This window comes from Lynx canadensis, chromosome B4 (genome assembly GCF_007474595.2).
Source record: "Lynx canadensis isolate LIC74 chromosome B4, mLynCan4.pri.v2, whole genome shotgun sequence".
Classification (NCBI taxonomy): Eukaryota; Metazoa; Chordata; class Mammalia; order Carnivora; family Felidae; genus Lynx; species Lynx canadensis.
This window is the reverse complement of record NC_044309.1, coordinates 124,044,194-124,070,375: the sequence shown is the minus strand read 5'-3', so window position 1 is coordinate 124,070,375 and position 26,182 is coordinate 124,044,194. Positions and strand designations below refer to the sequence as shown.

Here is a 26,182-nt window from a genome sequence, read left to right as displayed (position 1 = left end):
TTGCGAGACTTCAGGGACTTCAGTACCTTTGAGGCCCAGGTATTATCTTCCTCTACCAAGCACCTTAGTCCACAGAAATACTGAATTAAGAATTTGATGCAAAATAAAGCACAGAGGCTATGGCTAAAGCAGTGCATTTTTTTTCTTTTTTAACAGCAATCAAAGGTCAGATCATAGGCCACTAGTTGTTTACTATTTCCTGGCATCAATGCTAATTAACGTTCCCAAAAGAGAACCAGCCTTATGGTCTCCACATCAAGACCCACACACCACGGAGGCCATCGCCATGGCGACCAGACCTCCTCCCTTTGCTCCTAGCTTTCCACGAGACACGTTTCCTGGCGTGGAGCTTATTTTGCTCACAGAAAAACTCTTCATGATCAAACTCAATTTATCATGAGGTGACTTAACAAAAAGCACCCCCATAAAATTGAATCTTGGTAAACTGGTGCAGTGAGGTGGAATTCTTGGGGGCATCTTGGACTTTAATAAACTGGCGTGGGAGCAGGGTGGCAGGTTCATCCACACGTGAACTTTCTTTGGGGGTGCTAAGGGAGAGACTGCCCAGCCCCTGCGGCTCTACAGTTTCAGAGTCCCGTCGCTGGCACCTGTGACTGTGGAGAATTTCTAACCTGAGCAGGTCTGTCTGAAAGCTCAGTCCAGCACTACACCAGGGCATTTCTGGAATTCTTAATCCTTCTTGCTAGAACTTCAGAGCCATTATACAGAGAAAGGGTGACCAAGAAAGCAACCACCGAAGCTAAAATGCCAGGCAGTAGAAGGAAGTTTCAAATCCCTCAAGAACCAAATTTTGAAGTTTATCGTTCTCCCTCCCCCTCTCGCCACCTCCCCTCCAGAGATCGACACACGGAGACCAAATCGAACAAGCGAGAAAGTTTCCAGGGCTTACCTGGGTTGGGTTGTAGAGCTCCTGCAGGGGGCTTCGAGACCCCTTACGGCAGCAGATGTCCACACCAAAGGGGTTCCTCCGCATGACTGAGGAAAGAAAGTGAAGGCTCATCAGAAATGAGCAACAAAGGCTTGTTTGACAAAGAAAAAGGCACAGAGGTGGGGGAAGAAGCAGCAGGTAGGAAAGGAAGACAGAGAGCCAGTTTCTGGCAAAGCTGTTGTTCCTTTATCCAAAGGCATGTCTGCCCCAGTATTCAGGCATCTCTCCACACCCAGAGGACATAAATAATGCTCAACATTTCTTCCCGGCAAGTTTTTAAGAAAAGAGGACAGGCCTCTAAAACTCAGTGTAATGAAGCAACTTACAAAAGGCAGCATAAAGTTGTTACAAGACAGTTCCAGCCAGCAGCACCAGGCTTGGTGGATTTCAAATTCCACAGCCTTCTCCCTCAATGATCCATTACAGCCTCTAATTCCTGGTCCCCGAGCACCTGGCCATGGTCTCCTGCGCAGGCTGCAGCGCCTTCCCCCGGAGGGCTCTTCCCGCGGGCTAAGTCAGACGCCCGGTCACCCCAAAGCCTCTTGTAAATTCGGTTATTTTTAATGAAAGTAGCAGGTCGAGGAAGAAAGGACACGGGTTTATGGTTCTAAACAGAGGTGGAACTTAAAATTAATCAAAGAGGCAGAATTAAAAGAACTCCTCAAAAACCAATGGCACTGAGGACACCACGACCTATTTCTTTTTAAGATTTCATTCTTAAGTAACCTCTACACGAACGTGGGGCTCAAACTCCCAACCCCGAGGTCAAGAGTCACGCGCTCCGCCGACTGAGCCAGCCAGGCGCCTGCCCCAAGAACTAATTTTCAGGGGAAAAGAACTTTCTTTTTTCATTCTTCCTGTTCCGGGCAGTCTCTCGCAGAGTCTGACACCTAGTCACCTGTCGATAATTATTTGTTGAAGGGAGGGCGGCGTGGGGGAGGGAGGAACGAATGAATGAGCGAACGACCGTTTTCTTCTCCTGCAGGAGGCAATTTTCTTTGTGGAACGACATGGCTGGGGCATGGGAAGGACCAGGAAAGCGGACCCATCCACAAGCCTAAAGAAGTCACCGCTGTGTGCAGCAGCGAAGTGGGCTGCATTTTGTTCCCCGGAGCAGACAGACTGGATGGGTAGCCGATTACTTCTGGGAGTTCTCCAGGTGAATCCACTCTTTCTCAGGCACCTCTTGGACTTTGAGCCACGTGGACACCCTCAGCGCAAACCATCGACTCCAGGAAACCGGAAGCTGCATTTTCTGTCCCCTTCTCCTTTACCCCCTTCCTAGAGCGGGGTCAGCAAACTCTTCCCGTAAAGGGCAGGCAGCGCCTCACAACGGGCGGGCGTGGCTGCGTGTCAACGCCCCTCCCTTTATGGAGGCCGAAGCCTGAATTCCGGGTAATTTTCACGTGTCAGGAAGTATTATTCTTCTTTTGATGTTTTTTTCAACCGTGTCTCAGAAACAGGCGCTGGGCTGGCTCCGGCCCGCGGGCTGCAGTTTGCTGACCTCTGCCCTGGAGAAAGGTCCCAGGTATCGCTGGGGGCGGCGGAACCAGCCCCCCAACGCTCCCCGAGCCCCACGGCCCTCTCCGGGGAAGCGATCTGCGGGCCAGTGTCCATACATAAAAGCTGTTAGGATTTGACTGGGCTGTGCGGGGCAAACACTGCCTCTTTGTTCCTCCACGGCTGCCTCGACAAGAAGGGGGAAAAAAAATCCACGTTGTGTTTTTCTTTAATTTATTGCTTCATTTTTCATTTCCACCCCAAACGAGGTAAACTGTTAAATGCACGCAAGTTGCCCTCGGTGCACAATGACATAGCAACACTTTGGAAGAGAAAAAACAGCCATAAAACTTGTAAAATTATGCTCACGCCGTGCGAGATTAAACTCTCCCCATGGCGGCAGACAGGCTCACCGAGACTGGGGCTGCAGACCGCCGCGGTGAGAACCCCACCGTGGAGTCCATTAAAAGTCAGCTTTTATGGGGGGCAGTATTATTTAATTGGTTTATTTTTCTAATACAAGGCCTTTAAAACGCTTTGACCGTGTGGGGCCCGCAACACGGGCCCTTTCCCAAGGCCGTCTGTCCTCGGGGCCTCCTCCAGCCCTGGCCGTGCGGGCTTCGTTGGACGCCCCGTGAATCAGCTTTGGCTTTGGCACGCCAGGCCACAAAAGCCAAAGGGGCTTTGTGTGCCTTTTGTGCGAATGACAACAGCCTCACTATTTATGGAGTGAGTGCTCATTGTGTGCTAGGCACTTGGTTAAGGGTAATCCTTCCCACAGAGAAGGAAGTACTAACCTCCCTGAGCCTCTCTTGACTTCAGCAACTTGACCAAGGTCAAGACCATGGAGGCGGAAAGTTGCCCTGCCAAGACTCAAACCTGACTGCTAGGCTCTTCACATCCAAATGATAGCAGTGGGGACCTACTGCGTGCCTGGGACACAAAGGAAGGGTTGGCAATTAGGCAAACAAGTGGTAAGTATGTGTATCCCACGTGTGTCTTAGGAAAAGTGGCATCAGAGAAGGCTGAGCGACTGACGCTCACGGATGGTGGCAGCCACAGTTTAGAGAACCCTCACGGTGTGCCAAGCAGTTCACACATAAATCTGCACAGAAGTCTCACAGGGTGGGTACCACCGCTGTCCCCATTTTATGGATAGGAGTAACTGAGGCAGGGGTAGGTAACTTGCCCAGGTCTTGTGACTAGGAAGAGGTGAAGACTGGCTTCTGACACAGGCAGCCCATGCTCTCAGCTGCTGCCATGCTGGGCTTATGGTCAAGTGCCAAGTTTCCTCCTGACCTGGCCCAAGACTGGGTTGGCTGGCCACTTCTGGGACAGGCAATCTAAAATGTAATCTGGTGTTACAGGAGTCATTGCGGTGATGTGATATGAGGGCCAGACTATTAACTAACAGTTATTAGTACACTCCATTCATCCAACACACTTTTCTCAAGCACCTACGTGTGATATGCCAGGCATGGGCACGGGGGTAGAGACCCTCTCCACCTCATTCACATTTTTCCCCGGTGCTTGGCACACAGTAGGTACTCAAAAAAGCTTATAAATGAGCTAGGATTAAAGGCTTCCTTTTAAAAAATATTGATTTATTTTGAGAGAGAGAGAGAGAAAGAGCAGGGGAGGGGCAGAGAGAGAGAATCCCAAGCAGGCTCTGTGCTGTCAGTGCAGAGCCCGAGGCGGGGCTCAATCCCAGATCCCACGACTGTGAGACCGTGACCGGAGCTGAAATCGAGACGCGTAACCGCCTGAGCCACCCAGGTGCCCCGTAAGGCTTCCTTTATAAGCACCGGACAGGCTTTTTCTGCTCCACAAGGAAGAAACCACCAGTGGCATCAGCATTTTTTTTTTTTTAAATAAAAGGTCTAGTGATCAAAAGCCCTAAGAAAGGAGTCCCCGAGGACATTTAACAGTGGCCTTCCGCCACCCACCCACCACCACAAGTTTTATTTAGCTACAACACTTGCTTTTTTTCCTTTCTAAACTCTAATGAACGAAATGCAAAACTGTTTTGTAAGAATCTAATTGGTTTAATTTACGGCACAATTTCTTGGACCCAGGACGTAGTCCAAGATACATAAATGAAGCTAAAATCAGAATCAAGCTCCCGTGTTTATTTTACTCTGATGAAGAGCACGTTGTTCTCAAGTGGACACTCCACTCACAGTAAAGTGACAGCAGGTGACAGAAAGTTGGCTCACAACAAAGGAACAGAGCCCGCCTCATCCATTCCCTGACCTTGCCTGTGTCTGGGGAGTGGAAAGGAGCTGCTGGATTGTTAATTCCAGTCGGATGACATCAAACCGAAAGGCTGTGGGGCCCTGGGTGGGAACTCATTTTTGATCCATTTCAGAAAACTGGAGATAGGTGGGATGCCCGGGGATTAGAGTCAAACCCCATCAGTTTACAGAAAAACAGTCGGAGTTGATACACTTGCCTCACCTCCCCAGGGTAGCTAGCAGCAGACCCAGGGCCGGAAGTCAGGTCTCATAAAATACAGCAAGAGTTAATAATAATAATCATGACAATTACTATTTATTGAGAATTTGTCACGTGCCTGATGCCTGACACCACGCTAAGGCTTTTTCTCACATTGCTTCATGGACTTCTCATAAAAACCCCAGAAGTTAGAAATAACGAATGATAATAATATTCATTCCCATTTTACAGTTGAGGCAACTGAAGCCCAGAGAGGTTAAGTAACTTGCCCAAGATCACACAGCCAGCAAATGGCACAACAAATGGCAAATTCAAACCCAGGCCTGCTTCCAGAAATGGTGGTCTTTACCACTGTGCCATGCTGTCCCTCAAGACGGCAGACCACGCCCGCACCCTTGGAGCCGTCACCGCAGAATCTGTGCTCTCCCTCCCGCCAACGTCCAAAGTGAGGCGCTTCGTACTAAATCACCCAGATCCACACAGGCCTCCACTCCCCTCCCGCGGACAAACCAGCTCCAACACCCAACTGACTTCGCTCTCCAAAAGCTGGTTTTGCTCACAGCCTGAGCACGATCCCTCACCTACACCACGCTCTGAGGGTGCAGCAATGCGGTTACAGACGTGTCTTCCCCAAATGCACAAAATCATGCTGTGCCTGAGTGAGTACCGTCCGGGCCATCCGTCAAAGCGACGCTGGAATGGGGGCGTGTCTAGGTCAAGGGCATCAAGCTGGGAGAAGCGAGAATGACCCCCAGTAATCTCGGAGGAAGCCATTTTTATATAAAGACAGGCCATCTGCTTTGTAACGGCAGGACCCACAGCCTGCCCCAAAAGGCCACTACGTCACAGCTCTCCCCCTCTCTGTGGAGGTCACCAGGCTGGAGCTACAGTGAGCGACCATCCTGACCTGCCTGGGACTGAGGAGATTCCTGGAGCTCCGGACTTTCTCCAGGCTGAAACCAAGAGAGTCACAGGCACCGAGTAGCACCCTTTAGATTCAAATCCTGGTTTCACTATTAACCAGCCTTCGGGCCTTCGGTCAATTTCTTTTTATTATTGTTATTTTAGAGAGAGAGGTACAGCATGAGTGGGGGGTGGAGGGGGAGAGGGAGAGGGAGAGGGAAAGGAAGAGGGGGAGAGAGAGAGAGAGGGAAAGAGAGGGAGAGACAGGGAGGGAGAGAGGGAGAGAGAGAGAGAGAGAAAGAAAGAATCTTAAGCAGGCTCCACGCTCGGTGCTGACCTGGATACGGGGCTCGATCCCACGACTCTGGGATCATGGCCTGAGCCAAAATCAAGAGTAGATGCTCATCACACTCCCTTCAGTCAACTTCTTAATCTCCGAAACGCAACTAGACAGCAGTAATAGTGCCTACATCCTAGGATGGTTTTGGAAATTAAAGGAAAATATAAAGTAGCCTGGTCCGTAGTATCCATGTGAAAAGTCACAGGCCTGGATCCTACAGCTGGCTCTCTTTGCCACCAAACAAGAGCCTCACTTGGAACCAAGTCCCCCCCCCCCCCCCCCCCCGGACACTCAGATTTCTCCTTGGTGAGATGCAGAGGTAAAACCAGGTGGTCTCTAAATTCCTGACATCTAAGCACAGGGCAATGGGAAGACTCCCTGGAGAACCTCGGGTTAAATGAGCCCTAGAGAGGTGCTGGGGGTGGGGCGGTCAGGTGGAAGGGGCAGGAGGTATAGACAGAGGGGGCCCAGAGGGCAGCCACGCAGTAACAGAAAAGGAGGAGAGGAAAGTGTAGGCCCAGAAGGGTTTGGGAAGGAAAAAGCAACACCCGGCTTTGAGATCTATTTCTTATCAATTTCTGCCCAGTTTACAACCCACCACCAAAGCCTGGCCTTCTAGTTGAAGCGAAGAGGTTTCTCAAATGAAGAAATACCATCTACAAAGAATAATTAATAATACAAAAATCGGAACCCCCCACCAAAAAAAAAAAAATCAAACTCTGATATGGAAGCCCTGGGGGGGCGGGGCACGGGCCACACCGCCAGTTGCCGGAACAAAGCCCTCTTGTCACAGTGACCCAGGGCCTGAAATGCCACAGGGAGGGAATCAGAGTGGAAGGAACCCAACCCTCTCCCAGAAGCACCCGTGAACCTGGCCTTCCGGGAGCACTCAAATTCTTCTAGAGTTCAGCATCTCCTTTGGACCACCACTCTCCTTTTAAAGCACGAAGAAGGAAGGAAGAAAAAAAAAAAAACCCGCTTTGACTCATGCACTAACATCAGAACCCGAATGAGTTGTTCTGCCCAGATTTCTGGAAGGAATTTTAGGACCAGAGGAAAGAGGAAGAGAAAAGAAAACAAAGGGGAAGGGTGGGGAGGAGCAGGATAAGCTACTAAAGCTCCCAGGATTCTTGGACATCACAGACTGGCTTAGAACTGGCTCAATCCCAAGTAGTTCCCATAAAGCTGAGAAGGAAACAGAGGTACGTAAGTCCTCACAAACACGGCGTCTGTAGCTAACACATCAAACTTGTCTCAAACACTCAGGAATTTCTATCTCTGGGAGATTTCGTTTTATCTCAAGGAATCTGAGGCTCTCTGGATGCAGTGTGTGTTCAACACATTTCGCAAGTCCAGATGGGCTCAGGTTTTTGCGTTCCCCGTTTGCTCCTGCCAAAGAATTAAGAATCAAAACTCGTGTCTGGAGTCGAGGCGTTCTGACCACTCCCCCTCATTTTCAGAGGAGAAAGCGTGGCCCAGTCAGGGGACAGGAGAGCCAACGTTCCCACTGCAGGGCTGGAAAAGAAGAGCCAGGCCTGCCCTACCCTCGGCCAGCTCATCCCTCACCTCTGAGTCCCTGGCAGCCCAGCCCCGTGGTCCTCTCATTGGCCCCCCTCCCCATGCCCTCTGCCCAACTAGGTACTCAGCACATTTGCATCAAATGAATGAGCTAAAACAACAGGTCAAGTAATCTGAGGGTTTAACCAAAGACACTTTCTGTTAAAGGGCACCAGGCCAGGCCGCTTACTACCAGCAGAAGAACAAAGAGAAGTTCAAAGTGTGTTAGCTGACATGCATCCTCAAAAGTATTTAGTTATTTGGCTTTCTTCGTTAAAGGAACTAAAACAAACAAAAACACAAGGCAAAATTAGTACGATCCGTTCCAGTGGAACTGGGGTGTGCCGTCAGCGAGTTCTACAAGCACTCAGGAGAGCTAGCCTTTATTACCGTCTCACCTCTACTCCTCACCACTACCCTGGAGGGCAGTGGTATCACACCCATGTCAAAGACAAACTGAGGCTTGGAGGGGTGGAAGAATTCACCCGATGGCGCAGCTTTGTGAGCAGCAGAACTGGGATTCAAACCATCCATTCTATGCACGCACATCTGTAGCATCTCCCCCACTCCTGTGAAATGAGCCTTATTAGAGCTTGTAGAGGCTGGAGCTGGAGGAGGCCAAGAAAAAGACAACCCTGAATATTGACCCAGGGCCCTCCAACCAACCAGGCTTCGGGGGTTTTACAAAACATTCAGCACGCTTGTATTTGTAGGCAGCTTTTCAGGAGTCCCCAAACACAGGCGGAAGCCCCAGGACACGGGGGTTCGACCTGAGCTAACATTAATGCTCTATTACCAAACTTCAGTTTTCCAACTTCCTTTACCCACCTTCTCACAGTCCCTGCAATAACCCAGAGCCATGGAATACCATTTCAGATCTGTTTTTCCTCGTTGGAGACCCCACTAGCAACCACTAAAGAACACTGACGGATTTGGGTTTTATTTGATTTGGAAATCATCAGAACGCTTATGATAGCTAATTCCCACGTCGGTCTCCTTTCCCTACCGTAAGCTCCACAGACCTCCTGATGCCCAGCCTGTGGAGGTGTTGGCAGAACCAAAGTGAATTAAACTTTTGGCAGATGGAGGTCAAGGGTATAAATCCAAGAATTAGGTGAAAGCATTCCATATAACTCTGGAAGAGAAAAGTCACAGCTTCATCTGGGAGCCAGGAGATTTACCATCACACAAACCTTCCACGGACATACTCAGCTCTGAAGAACATACCATATACCCTACAACATTGACCTGCCAGGGAAAGGACTGAGCCATCAAACATACTGACCAAAACCGAGGGCCACTGCACTCAACGCACGCCCTCTTTTGGGTGATTCTGGCCCATCTGCAAAATTTTCCCCAGAGCAGAGCGTTGTGCCCACTTCCAAAAAGCACAGAGTCCCTGCCCAAGTGCAAACCAGCTGTACCAGACAGGTTAATGCAGAATCAGGCGCATCTTGGACAAGAAGAGCCTTTGGAGGCCATCTGGCTCAATGGCTTCCACACAAGCAAAGGGAGGGGGTAAATACGGTTGGAGAAAAGTACCCTCAAATTTGATTCCGAGTAAGCAAGACAAATGGCAGGATGCAACTCTCAAAAATGATCTTTCTGGGGCGCCTGGGGGGCTCAGTCGGTTAAGCGCCCGACTTCAGCTCAGGCCACGATCGCACGGCTCGTGGGTTCGAGCCCTGCATCGGGCTCTGTGCCGACAGCTCAGAGCCTGGAGCCTGCTTCAGATCCTGCGTCTCCCTCTCTCTCTGCCCCTTCCCTGCTCATGCTCTGTCTCTCAAAAATGAATAAGCATTTAAAAAAAATTTTTTTAAAAAAGATCTTTCTGGACAGTAGTGTTTACGTAGCCCACCCCAAGACAGCATGGAAGAGGTGAGGAGAGGAGGTGCCAGGCACTGAAACGTTAAGAAACCCCAATCCAGCGGAACCCACCCCGTCCACAGCCCCATTCCACAGGTGGAGAAATGGGCGTCCAGGAGCATAAGTGATTCGTTCAAGGTCACAAAGCTAGAGACCTTCTGTCTCCTGTCCTTTTGCCCCAGCTTCCATGTGATGAACTGGTATTTTCTATTCTCTTCTATTTTTTTTAGTACTTGTGCCAACTCATTAGGCCCTGTGCGCTCGCTGTTCCCTCACCTGTAATATCCTTCCCTCTGGTCTTACTCACGTTATCAGCTCCCCGGAGAGCCCCCCACCTGCCACCACACTACCTAACACAGTCTGTCTCTTTTTTCTCACGGTCTCCCCTCTGGTTTGTTTTTTATCCTTCTTCAAGGCACCTATTGTCTTTTGACTTTTTTTTTTTTTTAATAAAACAGTATTTATTTTTATTTATTTTGAGAGAGACAGAGACAGTGCGAGTGGGGGGAGGGGCAGAGAGCGAGGAGACAATCCCAGGCAGGCTCGGTGCTGCAAGGGCAGAGCTTGATGCGGGGCTGGAACTCACAACACCATGAGATCATGTGACCTGAGCCAAAACCAAGAGTTGGACGCTTAACTGACTGAGCCACCCAGGTGCCCCTATTTTATTTTTTAAGTTTATTTATTTTGTGAGGGGCAGAGAGAGCACGAACCAGGGAGGGGCAGAGAGAGAGAGAGAAAGAGAGAGAGAGAGAGAGGAGAGAGAGAGAGAGAGAGAGAGAGAGAGAGAATCCCAAGCAGGCTCTACACTGTCAGCACAGATCCAGACACAGGGCTTGATCTCATTACCATGAGATCGTGACCTGAGCCTAAATCAAGAGCCGGACGCTTAATGGACTGAGCCACCCAGGCACCCCAAGGCTTTTTATTTTAAATGCTTTATTGGCCACTGCCCATTGCCACCACAAGACTCAAAGCTTGAGAGGAGAGACCCAGATTGTCTTATCTACCACAATATCCTCAGTTACCTAAAAGTGTGCCTAACTTCGGCGCCTGGATGAATGAACGAATGAACACATGAATGACTGAATTTGAGCTCTTTTCCCAAAAGATGAGAAACGAGACCATTTTTGAAACACAGTTACCCTAGTCCTATGTCTTCAAAACCTGCCCACTAAGAGTCATTTGAGGTACTTGTAAAGAAGGCCTATCTCCACAGCCCCTCTGAATCAGGCTCCCCCAGAAAGGGGTCTGGGAAGAGAAGAGGAGAATGAGCACCCCCAAGGGATTCAGATCTCAGAAGGCTTTGGAGACACAGCACATACAGACAGTGCACATGCGGGGCGATCTGGAGAAGAGGAGGGGGAAACCGGGGCCAGTGAGTTCAGGGGCCTGGGTGCAGGGTGTCACAGGGAAGGTCCTTACAAGGACTCACAACACCATGTGAGTTCAGGGCCAGTGAGTTCAGGGGCCTGGGTGCAGGGTGTCACAGGGAAGGTCCTTACAAGGACCGGGTGGAGCCTCGCCGCAAAGGGCGTGCTGGCGAGGCTGAGGCATCTTCATTTCCTTGTTGACACCTAACTCCTTCCAGAAAGGATTTGAGGCTAGACTGGGAAAACATTCATGTGACTCTGTAGTCAAGAGGGAGCCCCTGGAAACCATCTTTGAGGCACAGAACAACACAAATGGGATTTTGCCAATGTTTTTAAGTTGTGCTAAAATATACACAACGGAAAATTTACCAGTTTAGGCGTTTTTAGGTGTGCAGTTAAGTAGCATGACGTACATTCACACGGCTGTGTAACCGTCACCACCAACCGTCTCCAGAACTTTATTTTCTCATCCCAAAGTGAAACTCTGGACCCATCAAACACCAACTCCCCATCCCCCTCTCCTTCCAGCCCCTGGCAACCACTATTCTATTTCCTGTCCCCGAATTTAACAATTCTAAGTACTTCACACAAGTGGAATCGTACAGTATTTCACTTAGTAGAATGTCTTCAAGGTTCACCCATATTGTAGCAGAAGTCAAAATCTCCTTTTTAAGGCTGGGTAATATTTCACTGTGTGCATAAACCACCTTTGACATATCCAGTCATCCGTCAATGGACACTTGAGTTGTTCCCACCTTTCGGCTGCTGGGAATAATGCCTGTTCCAAACACGGGCGTGCCTGAGACATCCTGCTCAGACATGAAGTGTGAACCTAAAGGGGCCCCTGAGGCTTCTGGGGGAGCGTGCTGGCTGGGGGCCTCCGAGCGGGCGCTGTGGGGACCGCAGGTGGCCACAGGAGCATGGTTGATGAGCCAACCCAGCAGGGAGGTCTGCCGTCAGCTCACGCCTTAACCAGGTCTTGGAGCCCAGCAAGGAAGAGGAGTGGCGTGAAACTACCTGCTGGGATTTGGCTCCTGCACAGAGGCATCTGAATCAGGCCTCAGTGATGAATGTGGGTGATGGGTTCCGAGAGCCCCCCACTCACAGGCTGGGCTGCCCAGCTCCCGCTCATGAAGAAATTCCAGACCACCGAGGCAGTGCCCCAAAAAGCTGCTGGAGGAGATGCCCCCCAAATGGAGAGAGCAAGACTGTTTCCTTAAAAACCCAGCATGATTTCAAATTAAATACAGAAAATGTCCTCAACAGGACAATATACAGAAAGTAGACTAGTGGTCACCTAAGGCCTGGGCGGGATGGCGAACGACGGTAAATGAACCTAAAGGTTCCACTTTAGGGTAACGGAAATATTCTCAAATTAGATTGTGGTGATGGTTGTAGAACTCTGGAAACATACTAAACTTCACTGAATTCTACACTCAGACTAGGTGAATTTTGTACGTCAATGCTATCTCAATAAGGCTATTTTTAAAAAAAAAAAAAGTATAGAAATGTTTATGAGGAAAATCCAGAAGATTAATATTTTCAAGATTTTAACCTATTTGAGTAGGAGATCTACCTTGGAATCCCAGCATGAAAGGTTTAGTTGAATAATTCATTTGACTTGAGATTTTTTTTTTTAAGAAATCTGTAGGTTTTTTTTTTTTTTTTAGTTTATTTATTTATTTATTTTGAGACAGAGAGAGAGACAGAGTGAGCGAGGGAGACAGAGTATCTCAAGCAGGCTCCGCACCGCCAGCACAGAGCCCGATGTGGGGCTTGAACTTACGAAACTGTGAGATCATGACCTGACCTGAAACCAAGAGTCAGATGCTTAACCGACTGAGCCACCCAGGCGCCCCAGACTTGAGATTTTAAGTTGAAATCTGGTTTACACATACTCTTGGGGCATTTTTAAAAATATTAATTTAGTCAACATACTCCTAAATTTGAGGTATTAGATCTGTACTCTAAGTCCTTGTTTGTTAATCAGGCAACTGAAGTACTCCAAGAAGACATTAAATATATTAAATTTTAAATGCAATTTAAAATGTGAAAAGCAGGTTAAGCTTGTTAAAGAATCAAATATTAATCAAAGGCTACCCTGAATGTAGCCGTGAAAATTTACCAGACTTATAAGGAGAGTCAGATTCTTTTTTTTTTGTCTTTAAATTTACATCCAAGTTAGTTAGCTTATAGTGCAACAATGATTTCAGTAGATTCCTTAATGCCCCTTCCCCATTTAGCCCATCCCCCCCCACAACCCCTCCAGCAGCCCTCTGTTCTCCATATTTAAGAGTCTCTTATGTTTTGTCCCCCTCCCTGTTTTTATATTATTTTTGCTTCCCTTCCCTTATGGTCATCTGTTCTGTGTCTTAAACTCCTCATATGAGTGAAGTCCTATGATACTTGTCTTTCTCTGACTGACTAATTTCGGTTAGCATAATACCACATGGTTGCAAATGGCAAGATTTCATTCTTTTTGATTGCCGAGGAATACTCCATTGTCTATATATACCACATCTTTATCCATTCATCCATTGATGGACATTTGGGCTCTTTCCATACTTTGGCTATTGTCATTAGTGCTGCTATAAACATGGGGTACACGTGTCCCTTCAAAACAGCACACCTGTATCCCTTGGATAAATACCTAGTAGTGCAATTGCTGGGTCGTAGGGTAGTTCTTTTTTTGATTTTTTGAGGAACCTCCATACTGTTTTCCAGAGCAACTGAACCAGTCTGCATTTCCAGCAGCCGTGCAAAAGAGATCCTTTTTCTCCACATCCGAGGAGAGTCAGATTCTTAACTTAAAGGCTAGCATCCTAGACTTGCAGCCTTGTTTTTCTAGAAGCTTTTTCTGTACACAGCTGTCACTTTCAATGACATGAAAACCCTCCCAGTAACAGAAGGTGGGGAATCTGAGTGTCTGGGGTGAAGGAGAGCCAACCTCCAGCCCCATTCCGTTCCCGAAAACCCGACAGGAGTGGACAAATTTTACTGTTGAGAAACATAAGACCCTGTGGAAAAACAGAGTTCAAGGAATTGAAATTGGCAGTTCACCTAGGAAAGCCCTTATAAATGATGTTTTATGTTCCCTTAAATAAAACAAGAGAGACAGCACGGGCAGGACAGCTCATCTTAATTATGTTCTATACCTTAAAGAAGTAATTACGGACATTGTTCAGTTACTAATTTTCATTTACCCTTCCTTGCATGCTGGAGACTTTCTATACTCTCCCCTGCAGTTTGCCTGGAATGCTTATAAATGTATTTTGCAGCGATGCAGATAATATGCCAAAATCCTTTCTTCCCTGTGGCTGGTGCTCCAAGTCTGATTTTACGACTTGGAGACATTTATGTCTGCCTCTGGGGTTCCCCTGCAGCTTCAGAGACAGGCAATAATGCGGCTGCTTGAGAAGGGAAATATTTCAGGTAACCTTTATGCAAGCCACTCAAGCATGGCGGGGCATTAACCCCAAATCCACTCTCCCCCCTCAAGTACAGAAAGCTGTTCAGCTCTGTGCAGGGTAATTTCGCTCAAATGCAGTCGGCCTGTGCCGGGTACCCTACTTCTTGTACGAATCTCTGTTCCCTCTTGGCCACACAGGGACGGTCGCCCATCCTTTGTCTGTCTCAAGGCCACCTGAGCAAAACTTGAGCATTCCCAGGCTTCTGTTTTCTTTCCCTTTTCTCCACCGTGTCCTAGAAGGTGGAAAGGGGTCCTGGCTAGACTATGGTGCTGTGGATTGAATAGGGCCCCCCCCCGAAATTCATGCCCACTTAGAACACCTCAGAATGGGACCTTGTTTGGAAATACGGTCTTAGCACGTATAATCAGTTAAATTAAGATGAGGTCATCCTTGGGGTGCCTGTGTGGCTAAGTCAGTTAAGCGTCGGACTTTGGCCCAGGTCATGATCTCACGGTTTGTGAGTTCGAGCCCCGTGTCGGGCTCTGTGCTGACAGCTCAGAGCCTGGAGCCTGCTTCGGATTATGTGTCTCCTCCTCTCTCTCTGTCCTTCCCATGCTCATGCTCTGTCTCTGTCTTTCAATAATAAATAAACGTTTAAAAAAAAAAAAAAAAGATGAGGTCATCCTGGACTGGGGTGGGCCCTAAATCCAATGGCTGCTGTTCTCCTAACAGAGGAGAGGACACAGAGACAGACACACATGGAGAAGATCCTGCACAGATGGAGACAGAGGGTGGAGGGGCACGACTACAGGCAAGCCAAGGAGCGCCAAGGACTGACGGGAGCCACCAGAAGCCAGGAAGAGGCAAGGAAGGATTCTACCCCAGAGCCTCCGGCCCTGCCAACACCTCGCTTTCAGACTTGCAGCTCCTAGAACTGCGAGGGACCAGATTGCCGCTGTTGAAGCCACCAGGGCTTGTGGTACGTCGTTAAGGCTGCCCTAGGAAACGAATACACACGGGCTCAGGTCCTGTATGACCCTGACAATGTATTCCAACCTCTCGGCCTCGGTCACCTCTCTGTAAAATGGGGCTAACAATGTACCTACTTAGTAGGAATGTTGTGAGGACAAAATAAAGTAATCCACGTCAGGCCTTCGTAAGGGCTTAGTAAGCCAGAATTAGGTACCACTCCTGATGTCTGGTAATACCTTCTCTTTCTAACCGTTCCCCAAGACAGCACTGCAAAAGTCTCTTCTATTCCACCCAGAAATCTCACTGTTACAGACATGATACGTACACATTCATCTGTGGACACGAGATGATCTCACAGATCGGCGAGGGGAGTTGGTGACTTACGGTGGAGGTCTAACCAATCTGGATTTGCTCAAGACGAGCGTGAGGCAGCTGCGGGCTGCCGAAAGGGGGTTGTTGAACAGACGGCGTGTGTACCTCTCCTCCAGAAGCAAGAGATGGCTAGAAAGAGATTATCCCCCACAACAAAACACATGCTACCCAAACCCGTAGTTTCATTTTCATATGTCTACATGGGTTAAGGATGGGAATTATCTTTTTAACTTGTTCATGTGTATTGTGTTCTCCTGACATTTTTCTGGCACAAGATGCTAATACTAATTTTTAAAATATCCCCACACGTACTATGTCACTGGAGCCATGAAGATGTTTATAGCCTTCGACTCCAGCGATTTCCCTCTCGGGAAATGACACCGACAGAAGCTAAAGAAGTTACGCACCAAGATGCTTACTATAATGTTTCCCCTCCGATGGCCAGAAATTGTAACAACTGAAAAATGCCCATGACTAGAGCAATCATTTCATAAATCATAGTTCACTTAAAGTACATCATTAATAAATCACAGTGTATTAACTACTCAGAAATGATCCTGTTATTAAAAGTAATAACGTGAAGACACGGAGAAGGGGTTTAAGTAAAAGCAGCCAATTTCAAAATATTATGAGGATCGGAATCTCAGCCACATAAATATATATACGTATAAACGACAACGTATAAACACGAAAACGCGTTCTTCCACGCTGTTTATCATCTTTCTTACTTAACAGTGATGACATCAACGTAATGCCGGGTCCAGATCAACTCTAAATGTTACAGATGCTCCTGAAAGCCAGGAAAGTTCTAAACAAAGAGTTGGATTTCTCCCACCGATGAAGAGAGACTGATCTTTGACGAAGAACACAGTGAGCGTGCTTCATGCTTGCAGGTCTCAGGACTATGAGCTGCTTGAAGTATAACTTCAGTTGCTGTTACCAAGAAGTGGTGTAGGGGTGGGGCGGAGAAAAGCAGGCGCTGGAGAAGATCCGCAAGTGGGTGGAGGGAGGCGGGGGGCGGGGGTAGAAAAGGCTCTGGGGGCAGCCATGCTCTGCTTCAAATGTTATTCTTCTTGAAATGTGGTCAGAAGGAAAGACCACTGCAGCTGTGGCCTATTAAACGTGCCCACGTTCCCCATCTCCCTCCCTCCCTCCCTCCCTCCCTTCTGGCAAGTCCAAGATGCAAGACTGAACCCCACTCCACAGTCTCTCTAAAGACCTGCAGCGAGAAGGCAATGAACCCGGCGGGGGAGGGGGGGGCAGGGGACGGTGCGAGAGGCCCAAAGCTACTGGGGTGATTTTCCCTAGGGAAATATTTAGCATTTTGCGACTTCTCTTGTCCTTTAATAGACAGATAGGTGGATAAAGCTTTGTGACAACATGGAGAGACAGAATCCCACTTTTCTCCAAAAAGTAAGAAAGCTGTGCACAATATCCTTGTTGCTACGATGAACAGGAAGGTTGGCCTCTTGGGGGGCAGCACACGTGCGCAGCGTGAGTGTGGATATTAAAATTCTTCTCAAAGTCAGCCAGGCAGGACCTATTTACGCAAGCAAATTAAAACGCGTAAAACAGTAAGAGGGTGTTTGCAAATGTCTAGAGCTACAGGAGGATCTGACGAGAAGAGGCCAGGCGTATCAGGAAGGGCTCTGGTTCTGAGCTCGCTGCCACCAACCGCGTGGGTGACCCAGAGGAGAGGGGGACAAAACTAAGCAGAACGTATGTGGCGTTCCGACGACATGCCATGCTGAATGCGGGGCACTCGGGGAAATGTTATTTAACCTCCCCTTCCTTGGGAGCATCCTGAAACGTTAAGTGTTATCATTTCCATTTTACAGAAACAAATTCAAACAGGTTATTTGCCAGAGTCACACAGATAGCACCTGAGAGATTCTGCAGACTGATAGAGCAGGTAAATGTTTATTATCTCTGAGTGTTATCAGTGGAGATCTACCTGATATAGGAGAGGAGGGGAGCAGAGCAGACGTGAAACACACAGAAAGCAGCAGCGTTTCACAACGCTGGGCCCATCCCCTAGTAAGAGTTAATAATGTGAAAAGATGGAAATGGGGGTTGAAATTACTTAGGAAACAGCAATGGAGCTGAGTCAAACACACCTGTCTGACTCAGCTAGGTCAAAACAATGACATGGAAGTGTTCAAACGGGCGACCAGGTGGCTCAGTCGGTTCAGCATCAGACTCTTGATTTCGGCTTGGGGCACGATCTCATGGTTGGGCACTGGGCTCTGCGCTGACAGTGCAGAGCCTGCTTGGGGTTTTCTCTCTCCTTCGTTCTCTGCGCCTCCCCCACTTACGTGTGCAGGCACGCATGCACGCTCTCTGTCTGTCTCAAAATAAGTAAACTTAAAACTGTTCAAACACACACACACACACACACACAGCAGCAGCAGCAGCAGCAACAGGGACTTTGTAGAGCAAAGTGGCTAAGGGTAAACCCCAAGGGCGGTAGAGCTCCTGCTTCTAACCCTGGCTTCTCCAGTAACCAGCCAGTGACCTTCTGCAACAGTGTCTTCGCTCCCCTGTGTCTCAGGCTTCTCACCGGTAAGAGAAGAGCAAGAGAAGGTACCACGTGGTTTGTAAGTTTGTAACTTCCCTGATGAGAATCACAAGGGAAAGTACCCGCATGGTTTGTAAGTTCCCTGAAATCCCAATGCATCTCACAGTCGCAGCCTCCTCCACTTGATAGAACAGTTGGTGACGAGGATGGGTGACGGTGGGGAGCATCCCCGACTCCCTTCACGGGTCCGCCGGCCCCCGTCCCCAGACCTCCACTTCAAGCTCACCCCCCAGCACGTTTTCTTTCCTTCTTTCTCCCTCTTTATTTCCTCCCTCTCTCTGCTCTCTCAGTCTCCTGCAAGTTTGATACTTGGTTTTCCAAGCCTAAACAAATATCTCCAAGTCCAAATGGCAAAGCCGGGCAGCATCAAACGCCCTGTTCTCTCTGAGGGTGAACCCAGAGCAAGGGCTCATTGGGGTGGAGGCAGACAGCTCGGGGATAACAAGACCCCGGAGCCAGCTGCATGCACAAGCCACGCATCACAGCTCCAGGGACACTGGCCCCAGTGCCCTGAACGGCAGTGGAAGCTACCACACCCTGTGGGTCTCAGGGCAGACCGGGGGTGATGGGTCTTCAGCAGTTTCAAGAAAGACCCTCTGTCAAACATTTAAAAGCGATTTTCTTAAGGTGGGGGGAGGCGTGCCTGGGTGGCTTAGTCAGTTAAGCGACCAGTTTTGGCTCAGGTCACCATCTCATAGTTCGTAGGTCCGAGCCCCATATCAGGCTCTGTGTTGACAGCTCAGAGCCTAGAGCCTGCTTCGGATCCTGTTGTCTCCCTCTCTCTCTGCTCCTCCCCTGCTCGCGCTCTGTCTCTCAAAAATGAATAAACGTTAAAAAAAATTTTTTTAAAGAAAAAAAGAAAGACCCTCTGTCCTAAGACCCAACCCTCCTCCAAATAACTGCCCTAGATCTTGCTGAGTCTGGAAACCCAGTGTTCCTTTAGATCAATGGTTCCTAGTAACTTTCCAATGTTTTGCCACTTAAATAATAACCAGCTTCCTCAAATTTTGAAAAGCCACAACATCTAAAACAGGGTAGAATTTTCCTAATTTTCTTCTCCAATAAAACCTTGTTAAACAGTTAACTCTGTTATGTTTGAACGATATATAGATTGATATGCATGTATAGATATCAACAGTATTAATGCGAAAAATATTAATATATCACTATGACTTCCAGATGATCTGCCAACTGAGCAAGTTTGAGGTTATTCCTCCAGCAGAAGGTAAAGAAGGTCAACATCCCTGGGATCAGGGCTCCAGGTCCAGAAGGGTGAGGATGTCAGTTTGTAAAAGGTTGGACCCAGAAAAGGCTGATAGAGAAATCCTTCCTGGGTGTCCAAAGTCAAGGGTGAGGGTTTGCCGGAGAGAAGAGTCGGAACAGAACTGGGATGGCCAGAAACAGCAGGGGAGGCAACCTTTGCCTTTCACTCGTTTCTGATCTCAGTCAATGTCAACACTCAAGGCCTCACTTGCTTATTCGCCGGTATGTTGGAACCTAAAATTCTGAGTTGTTCACGCAAGCATGTCACCGTAAGAGATGCGAAAATCTCACTTCCTTCCAAGTGACGTAGGGAGCGTCAGAGGGCTGAGCACCCATTTCTTCTTTCTTTCTTTTTTTGATGTTTCTTTATTTTTCAGAGAGAGAGCATGCGCACAGGAGGAGCAGAAAGGGGGGCGGGGGGGGGGACAAAGGATCCGAAGCAGGCTCTGTGCCAACAGCAGCGAGCCCGATGCCGGGCTTGAACTCACGAGCGGTGAGATCATGACCTGAACCAGAGTCGGATGCTCAACCGACTGAGCCACCCGGGCGCCCCTGTGCACCCATTTCTTTTTAAATTTTTTTTTTCAACGTTTTTTATTTATTTTTGGGACAGAGAGAGACAGAGCATGAACGGGGGAGGGGCAGAGAGAGAGGGAGACACAGAATCGGAAACAGGCTCCAGGCTCCGAGACATCAGCCCAGAGCCCGACGCGGGGCTCGAACTCACGGACCGCGAGATCGTGACCTGGCTGATGTCGGACGCTTAACCGACTGCGCCACCCAGGCGCCCCAGTGCACCCATTTCTTGATAAAAAATCTTCCTCATTCCAGGGGCCAGCTACAGCATAGAAGCAGAAGAGACAAGTACAGGGCAAAAGGAATTAGGTTCTCTAGGCTGCCAGGAAGATCCCTGTGGGGCACACTTGCAGCCCCACTGTAGACGTGGAAGGCTCGGTTACATATTGGGTCTGCCACTCTCTGATTACATGACACACGGAATATCCATGCGGGCTTCTCTTAATTTATCCCAAACCTACACGTCTATGGGGCAAGAAGGTTTAAAACTCCAACTGAAGGGTGGGTGGGTGTGGGGATAGATGAAACAGGCAAAGGGGATTAAAAGTACACTTATCTTGATGAGCACTGGGGAATATACGGAACTAATGAATCGCTATGTCATACACCTGAAAGGAATCCAACACTGCGTGTTAACTACACTGGAATTAAAATAATTCTTGAAAAATATATAAATAAAACTGAAAGTAAGAAATTGAGAGTCATGGCGTTCCGAAACAGGCAGTGTTAAGTAAGGTCCCACCTAATTGACCTAAGTAACCCCCTTTTTTAACATCCCAAACTTTACTATACCAGCCTGTGCATACAGTCAAAGCTTTTGACTCTCCTGTGGCTACAATGCTAGAAACGTTAGTCAAACCCAAAAACCAGTCTTTAGTTTCAATTTTCTTTTATACTCTGGCTTAAGCCTGGAATCTTCCTGCTTGTTAACAGAAACCACAAAAGATACTTTATCCGCCAAACTTCTAATGCATGGGGGAGAAGTCACAAATGATTTCTGGCTCCGATCCCCTAATGAAGTAACTGCAGGGCCTCGAAAGCAAAAGGCAAATGGTTTTATTCAAAGTTCAGGCCTTATTCTTTAAACGTCCATCAAAAATAAAGGACTGGAGACTCAGGGCTGATCTTATGTGACCACTGTGTGTGAGCTTGAATTGCAAATAATGGCTCCTAGGTCCCTCTCGATTATCAATGCTGGTGAGAATGCGGTAAGCGAGACCATTCAGAATCAGCAGGTGATCCAAAGCCTCACTTCTGGTCAGCTGGGTACAGCAATGGGGTCCTTAAACACTTAGCTTTTATCTCCAGGGATGTGTGGCCTACAGAGCTATTCAAGCACCGGATCAGGGCTGGGGATCTGAAGGGCACAGCCCAGGGGACACATCCACCCACAGGCCGTTGGAAGTTACCCACACTGGAACATATTTAGGCTCTTAAAAATTCATTTGAAGGGCGCCTGGGTGGCTCAGTTGGTTAAGCATCCGATTTGGGCTCAGGTCATGATTTCGCGGTTCGTGAGTTCAAGTCCCGCATCGGGCTCTGTGCTGACAGCTGGAGCCTGGAGCCTGCTTCGGATTCTGTGTCTCCTTCTCTCTCTGCCCCTCCCCCACCTGTGCTCTTCTCTCTCTCAAAGATAAATAAACACCAAAAAAAATTCTTTTAATTCACTCGAGATAAAGCAGTAAAATAGCCTATTCCTGACACGGGCATGATAATGTTTAGCTGTCTGGCGGCTCTGACAGCCCTCCACGCACATCGCCACTTGCCTCTCATTGTAAAGGTGAGAAATCCGAAGTCAGAGAGGGTATGTGGTGCAGGCATGGTCACAAGATGAATCACTGCATCTCCATTCCATTGATGAGCAAATGACGGCCCGGGGACATAAGTGACTTGCCCAGGGGCACGGAGCCAAGTGGCAGAGCAGAGACTCCAGACCCAGGTAACCGAGACTCACATTCAGTCTTGCCCCCTCTACACAGTAGCTGCCTCCCATATGGACGTTTTTGTTCAAAGGGTACGGGGGTGGTGGGCACTCAAGAAAACTGTTCACGGAGCATCCACACCGCACTGCAGTGACCACAACAGATGTCGCCCTCGCCGAGCTTCACGGGCCAGCAGTGACCCCGATTCTTCTTTCGCATCTTTCTCGGCTTCTTTAAGGACAACGAGGAAACAGAGGCACGTAATTAAGCCCCTTACTGGGCACACAGGCACCAACTCAGAGGCCGAGTTAAACTCCTTCTTGTACCTCCTATTCTGAGGAGTAAGTCCTCAATAAACATATGGTACTCAGTCAATTAATTGATCTGCCCTTGTAGCTGAGACAATTGCAAGTCCTATGAACCCAGAACCTTCCTAGGTTTTGCTCGGGAATGTGAGAGGTCTGGTCTATCTCTCAATAATAGCCAGCTCCCCATTGCCTCTTCTAGAATGGCTATCACCAAGAGCTCTGCTTACATCCAAATCCCTTCCCAGACCGAAAGGACAGGGAGTATCAGACGGGACTTCAGGATTCTGGGAGAGGAGAGGAGAGGCCACGCCAGAAAGCTGATGACTCAATCGTCCACGTTCAACCAGCCGTGCTGGCATCCCGGCGAGAGGGCCAATGGACTCAGCGCTCTCATCAGAACAGAGGCAGGGGGTTCCAAAATGCAATCAGGAAGATAAAGATCTTAGGAAAGAAACTCAAATAGAAAGGTCTGCTCAGAAGCAAAGTTTCATTCCACCCAAATACAGGAGCAGAAACACAGAGCAGGCACAAAATACACACATGCATTTGGAAAGACCCCTTGACTCAGGAAAACTTATCTTTAGGCTTCTAATACTGCACTCCATCCAGTCGACAGAAGCCAGAGTTCAAGGACAAGGAAGGTCTGATGCAGTGGAAAGTCTGTGGGCTGGAGACCAGGAAGCCAGTGTTGGACTGAGTTCCTCACGGGGGCAGGGGAGAGGGGGGTGACCTTGCAGACACTCCCCCTTTCTGGGTCTCAATATGCCCCTCTTGAATTAGGGGGTTTAACTCTATAGAAGATCCCTTCCAGCTGCAAAATTCAATACTTCTGTAACTCTCATCCTGCCGGCTGATCCGGTGCTCTCCTCTCCACGGCCCTGAGGCTCACCAAAATTCCACTGGCAGTGTGTTCCAACACTGAACAGGCCAGATTTGGTGGCCTCCTCAGAGCACGGTAACCACAGAAGTAAACACAAACGCACGAAAAAATGTAAATGGGTCGTAAGCACTCTTAGGCTTATGAAGTCAGCAGTGCGAAATGTATAACAGGATTGTCTGCAGATCTTTTGTTGACACACAGTAAAAAAAACACACACAAAAAAAAAAACCCAAAAACCCTCCTCTTAAATAGAAAAAGGCCCATTTGTTCGGTGCTTAACCAGATCGGCCTTGAGACGGCAGCATTTGAAAAGTTTAGTCCCCAGTCACGGCCACGAGTAGCCTCTTACCAGCACACACATAGGAGGGAAGCTTGGATGTTTCACAGAGGTATCCTCTATTCTGCTGGGGTAACTAGGGGAGGCAGGGGAAGTTGCCCTTGGCATTGACCAGACAATGAACTCATCATCCTGCCTGGTTCAGAAATAGAAACTGAGCGTTAAACATAGCTCACCAGCCTCTCCTTGACCAGCATCTCAGACTGAAGTTGGTTTGTTCATAAGGAAGTCAGGAGCGGGGACGCCTACCCAACGTGTAATAATTTACCTATCACCCCAATAATCCCCACAAGTCCTCTGTCACCTGAAAGCAGGTATTAAGCGCCTAACATGGGCCCAGGGCCATCTCCCTCTGAGTCCTCTAGATATAACAACAATGTACTTACCGCCACCGAACTCGACACCTAAAATGGTTCAAATGGTAAATTTTAGGTTATGGGCATTTTACCACAGTGTTTTTTAAAAGATACCCACCCACTCCCCCGAAAAAAAAAAAAAAAAAGTTTAGGCTGCAGCCCCAGACACACCTAATCACACTGATGCAAAACAGAAACACTCAGCCAGTGAGCTATTTCTAGCATGTTCCCAAAATGTCTGGGCCTGATGGTAATAACCTCTGCCCTGGCCAACGTAACCATGGCCCTTTGTTTAAGCATCATGCCTGGAACCTCAGAGTCAATCCGCGGCCGTGTCCACCCTCCTCGGGGTCTCCGTACTGAGGCCTAGATGGGTGGCTCTCCAACATCACCACCCCTCACGAGATGGAGGCAGATTCCAGGACCTCCCAGTCAAGATCCTGCCTGAATATGCCTATCTCAAGTCCCAAAAGGCTGTCCTCTGAAAAGCATCCCGGGTGACTTGGGGGGATCTGGGGTGCATTAAAGGGCCTGGGAGCAATGAGGAGCGGGGGACAAACCAGACACAGCCCTTGCAAGGGCTTTGGAAACGCCCAGCTCCTGCTCCCCAGGTAAGGCTGCCTGGTGCTCCTTTTTGGCTTCCAGGAGGCCCTTGACTTTGAGTCCTCGAACAAGTCAGGGCAAGGGACACAGTGCACCGATCTACCGCCTTTCCCACTGCTCGTGGACAGACCATCAGCCAGAACCAGAACGCCCAGATTCCAGAGCCAACTGTCTCCACAGTCTCACCTCGGAGCCTCGGGCTTCCCCCTCTGTAAAACGGGCCTCACCATGCCTGCCCCTGGCCGCCCGCAAAGGGCTGCTGTGGTAGAGACCCCGGCCCCTCTTCTCCCCACCGCGTGACCTTGCGCTTTTTACATTTCCCCTCTCCGGACCTTGGCTTCCACAGCTGTCAAGTGGGAACAAAACCCGTATCAGCTCACATTGTTCTCAGGTGCGCTAACTGGGCCATGCAAACGCAGCGCTCAATCACTAAGACGCACACACAGAGCACTTAGGAAATGTCAGCTGTTCATGGCTTTGTGAATCTGGTGCTTGTGGATGTGCTTGGGAGGGAGCAAGTCTAAGAGATGACCGTTTTCACACTTGTGTTATTGAAACACACACACACACACACACACACACACACACACACACACACAACCTAGCTGTGCGTGCCATCCACCCTGTGATTACAAATCACGGCTCTTTGGCTTAGAGGTGACCAGAATGAATGATGAAGAAGCCAACCTTTTTATTTCAGATGTTGAGTTTCTCCACTCTCTAGGCAAGAGGCCAAGGGATACTTCAATAAATAATGATTGAGCACCGCTAAAGGAGGGAAGGACGAGGGGGCCTTCTGACGAAGGAGGGGCCCTAGCCCTGCTGCTCACATGGTGGATTCCACCACGTGGCTCAGTGTCTCAGACAGGCACCCCACCCCACCCCAGCCCACGGAATGCCCCCTTCTGGCCACACAGAACGACACACACATCTTACGACACATCCAGGGACTTCCGTTCCTTCCAACTGTCAAGCTGTTCCTGCTTCTGGAACTTTCTTTGCCTTCTCAGTCGCCTCAGCCATGACCTACTTCGCCCCCATTTCAGTCAGGCTGCAGTTCAAGTGTCCCCGCCTGAGGGAGGCTTTCTCCAGCATCCCTTTACCCCACGATCCTGCGTGGTTTTCCCGAGAGTATAGGCCCCTTCCCTCAGAGCATCAAGCCCTTGGGTCCCCCTCTCCTGCTCACTGTGATGACAGTGCCCGGCACATAGCACGTGCTCAGAAGATGCTTGTTGACGGAGTCCATTTAGGGGGAACACGGAAGCCGGGCACCCTGGGCGCATTCCACTTTATGCCGGTGGTCCCGGAGTCATTTTCACAGCTGCCCCGCTTAGTCTAACAAGTGGCGGGGTCTCATGGGAAATCTTGCACTGCTGTGACGAGAGATGATACAGCCTGGGAGGGGGGGTCAGAAGCCCCAAGTTCTAGAATCAGACAAACTTTGCTATCAGTCTCAAGCTGTCACTTCCTACCACGTGATCCTCAGCGAGCCATGACCTCCGGAAAAAACCATCCTGAGAGCATTTCCCGGAGACTGAAAGGCAGTACGTGTGCATGCACTTGCTACGTGGAAAAGTAGGCGCTCCATTAATAATGTTGTTTGTCCTCTGGAGACAGACTACCAAGTCTGCCCCCCATGAGCTGCCTGACCTTGGTCTACCTA

General features: G+C 49.0%; 1 protein-coding gene across 2 annotated transcripts in view; it reads right to left on the bottom strand.

The window, feature by feature from the left end:
* CHST11 (carbohydrate sulfotransferase 11) overlaps positions 1–26,182 on the bottom strand; it is a 269,883-nt gene that overhangs the window by 142,004 nt on the left and 101,697 nt on the right. For both annotated transcript variants that reach the window (XM_030320420.1, XM_030320421.1), the window contains exon 2: positions 911–996. In XM_030320420.1, coding sequence (XP_030176280.1) covers positions 911–996 — 86 coding nt within the window. The remainder of the gene's footprint in view (positions 1–910; positions 997–26,182) is intronic.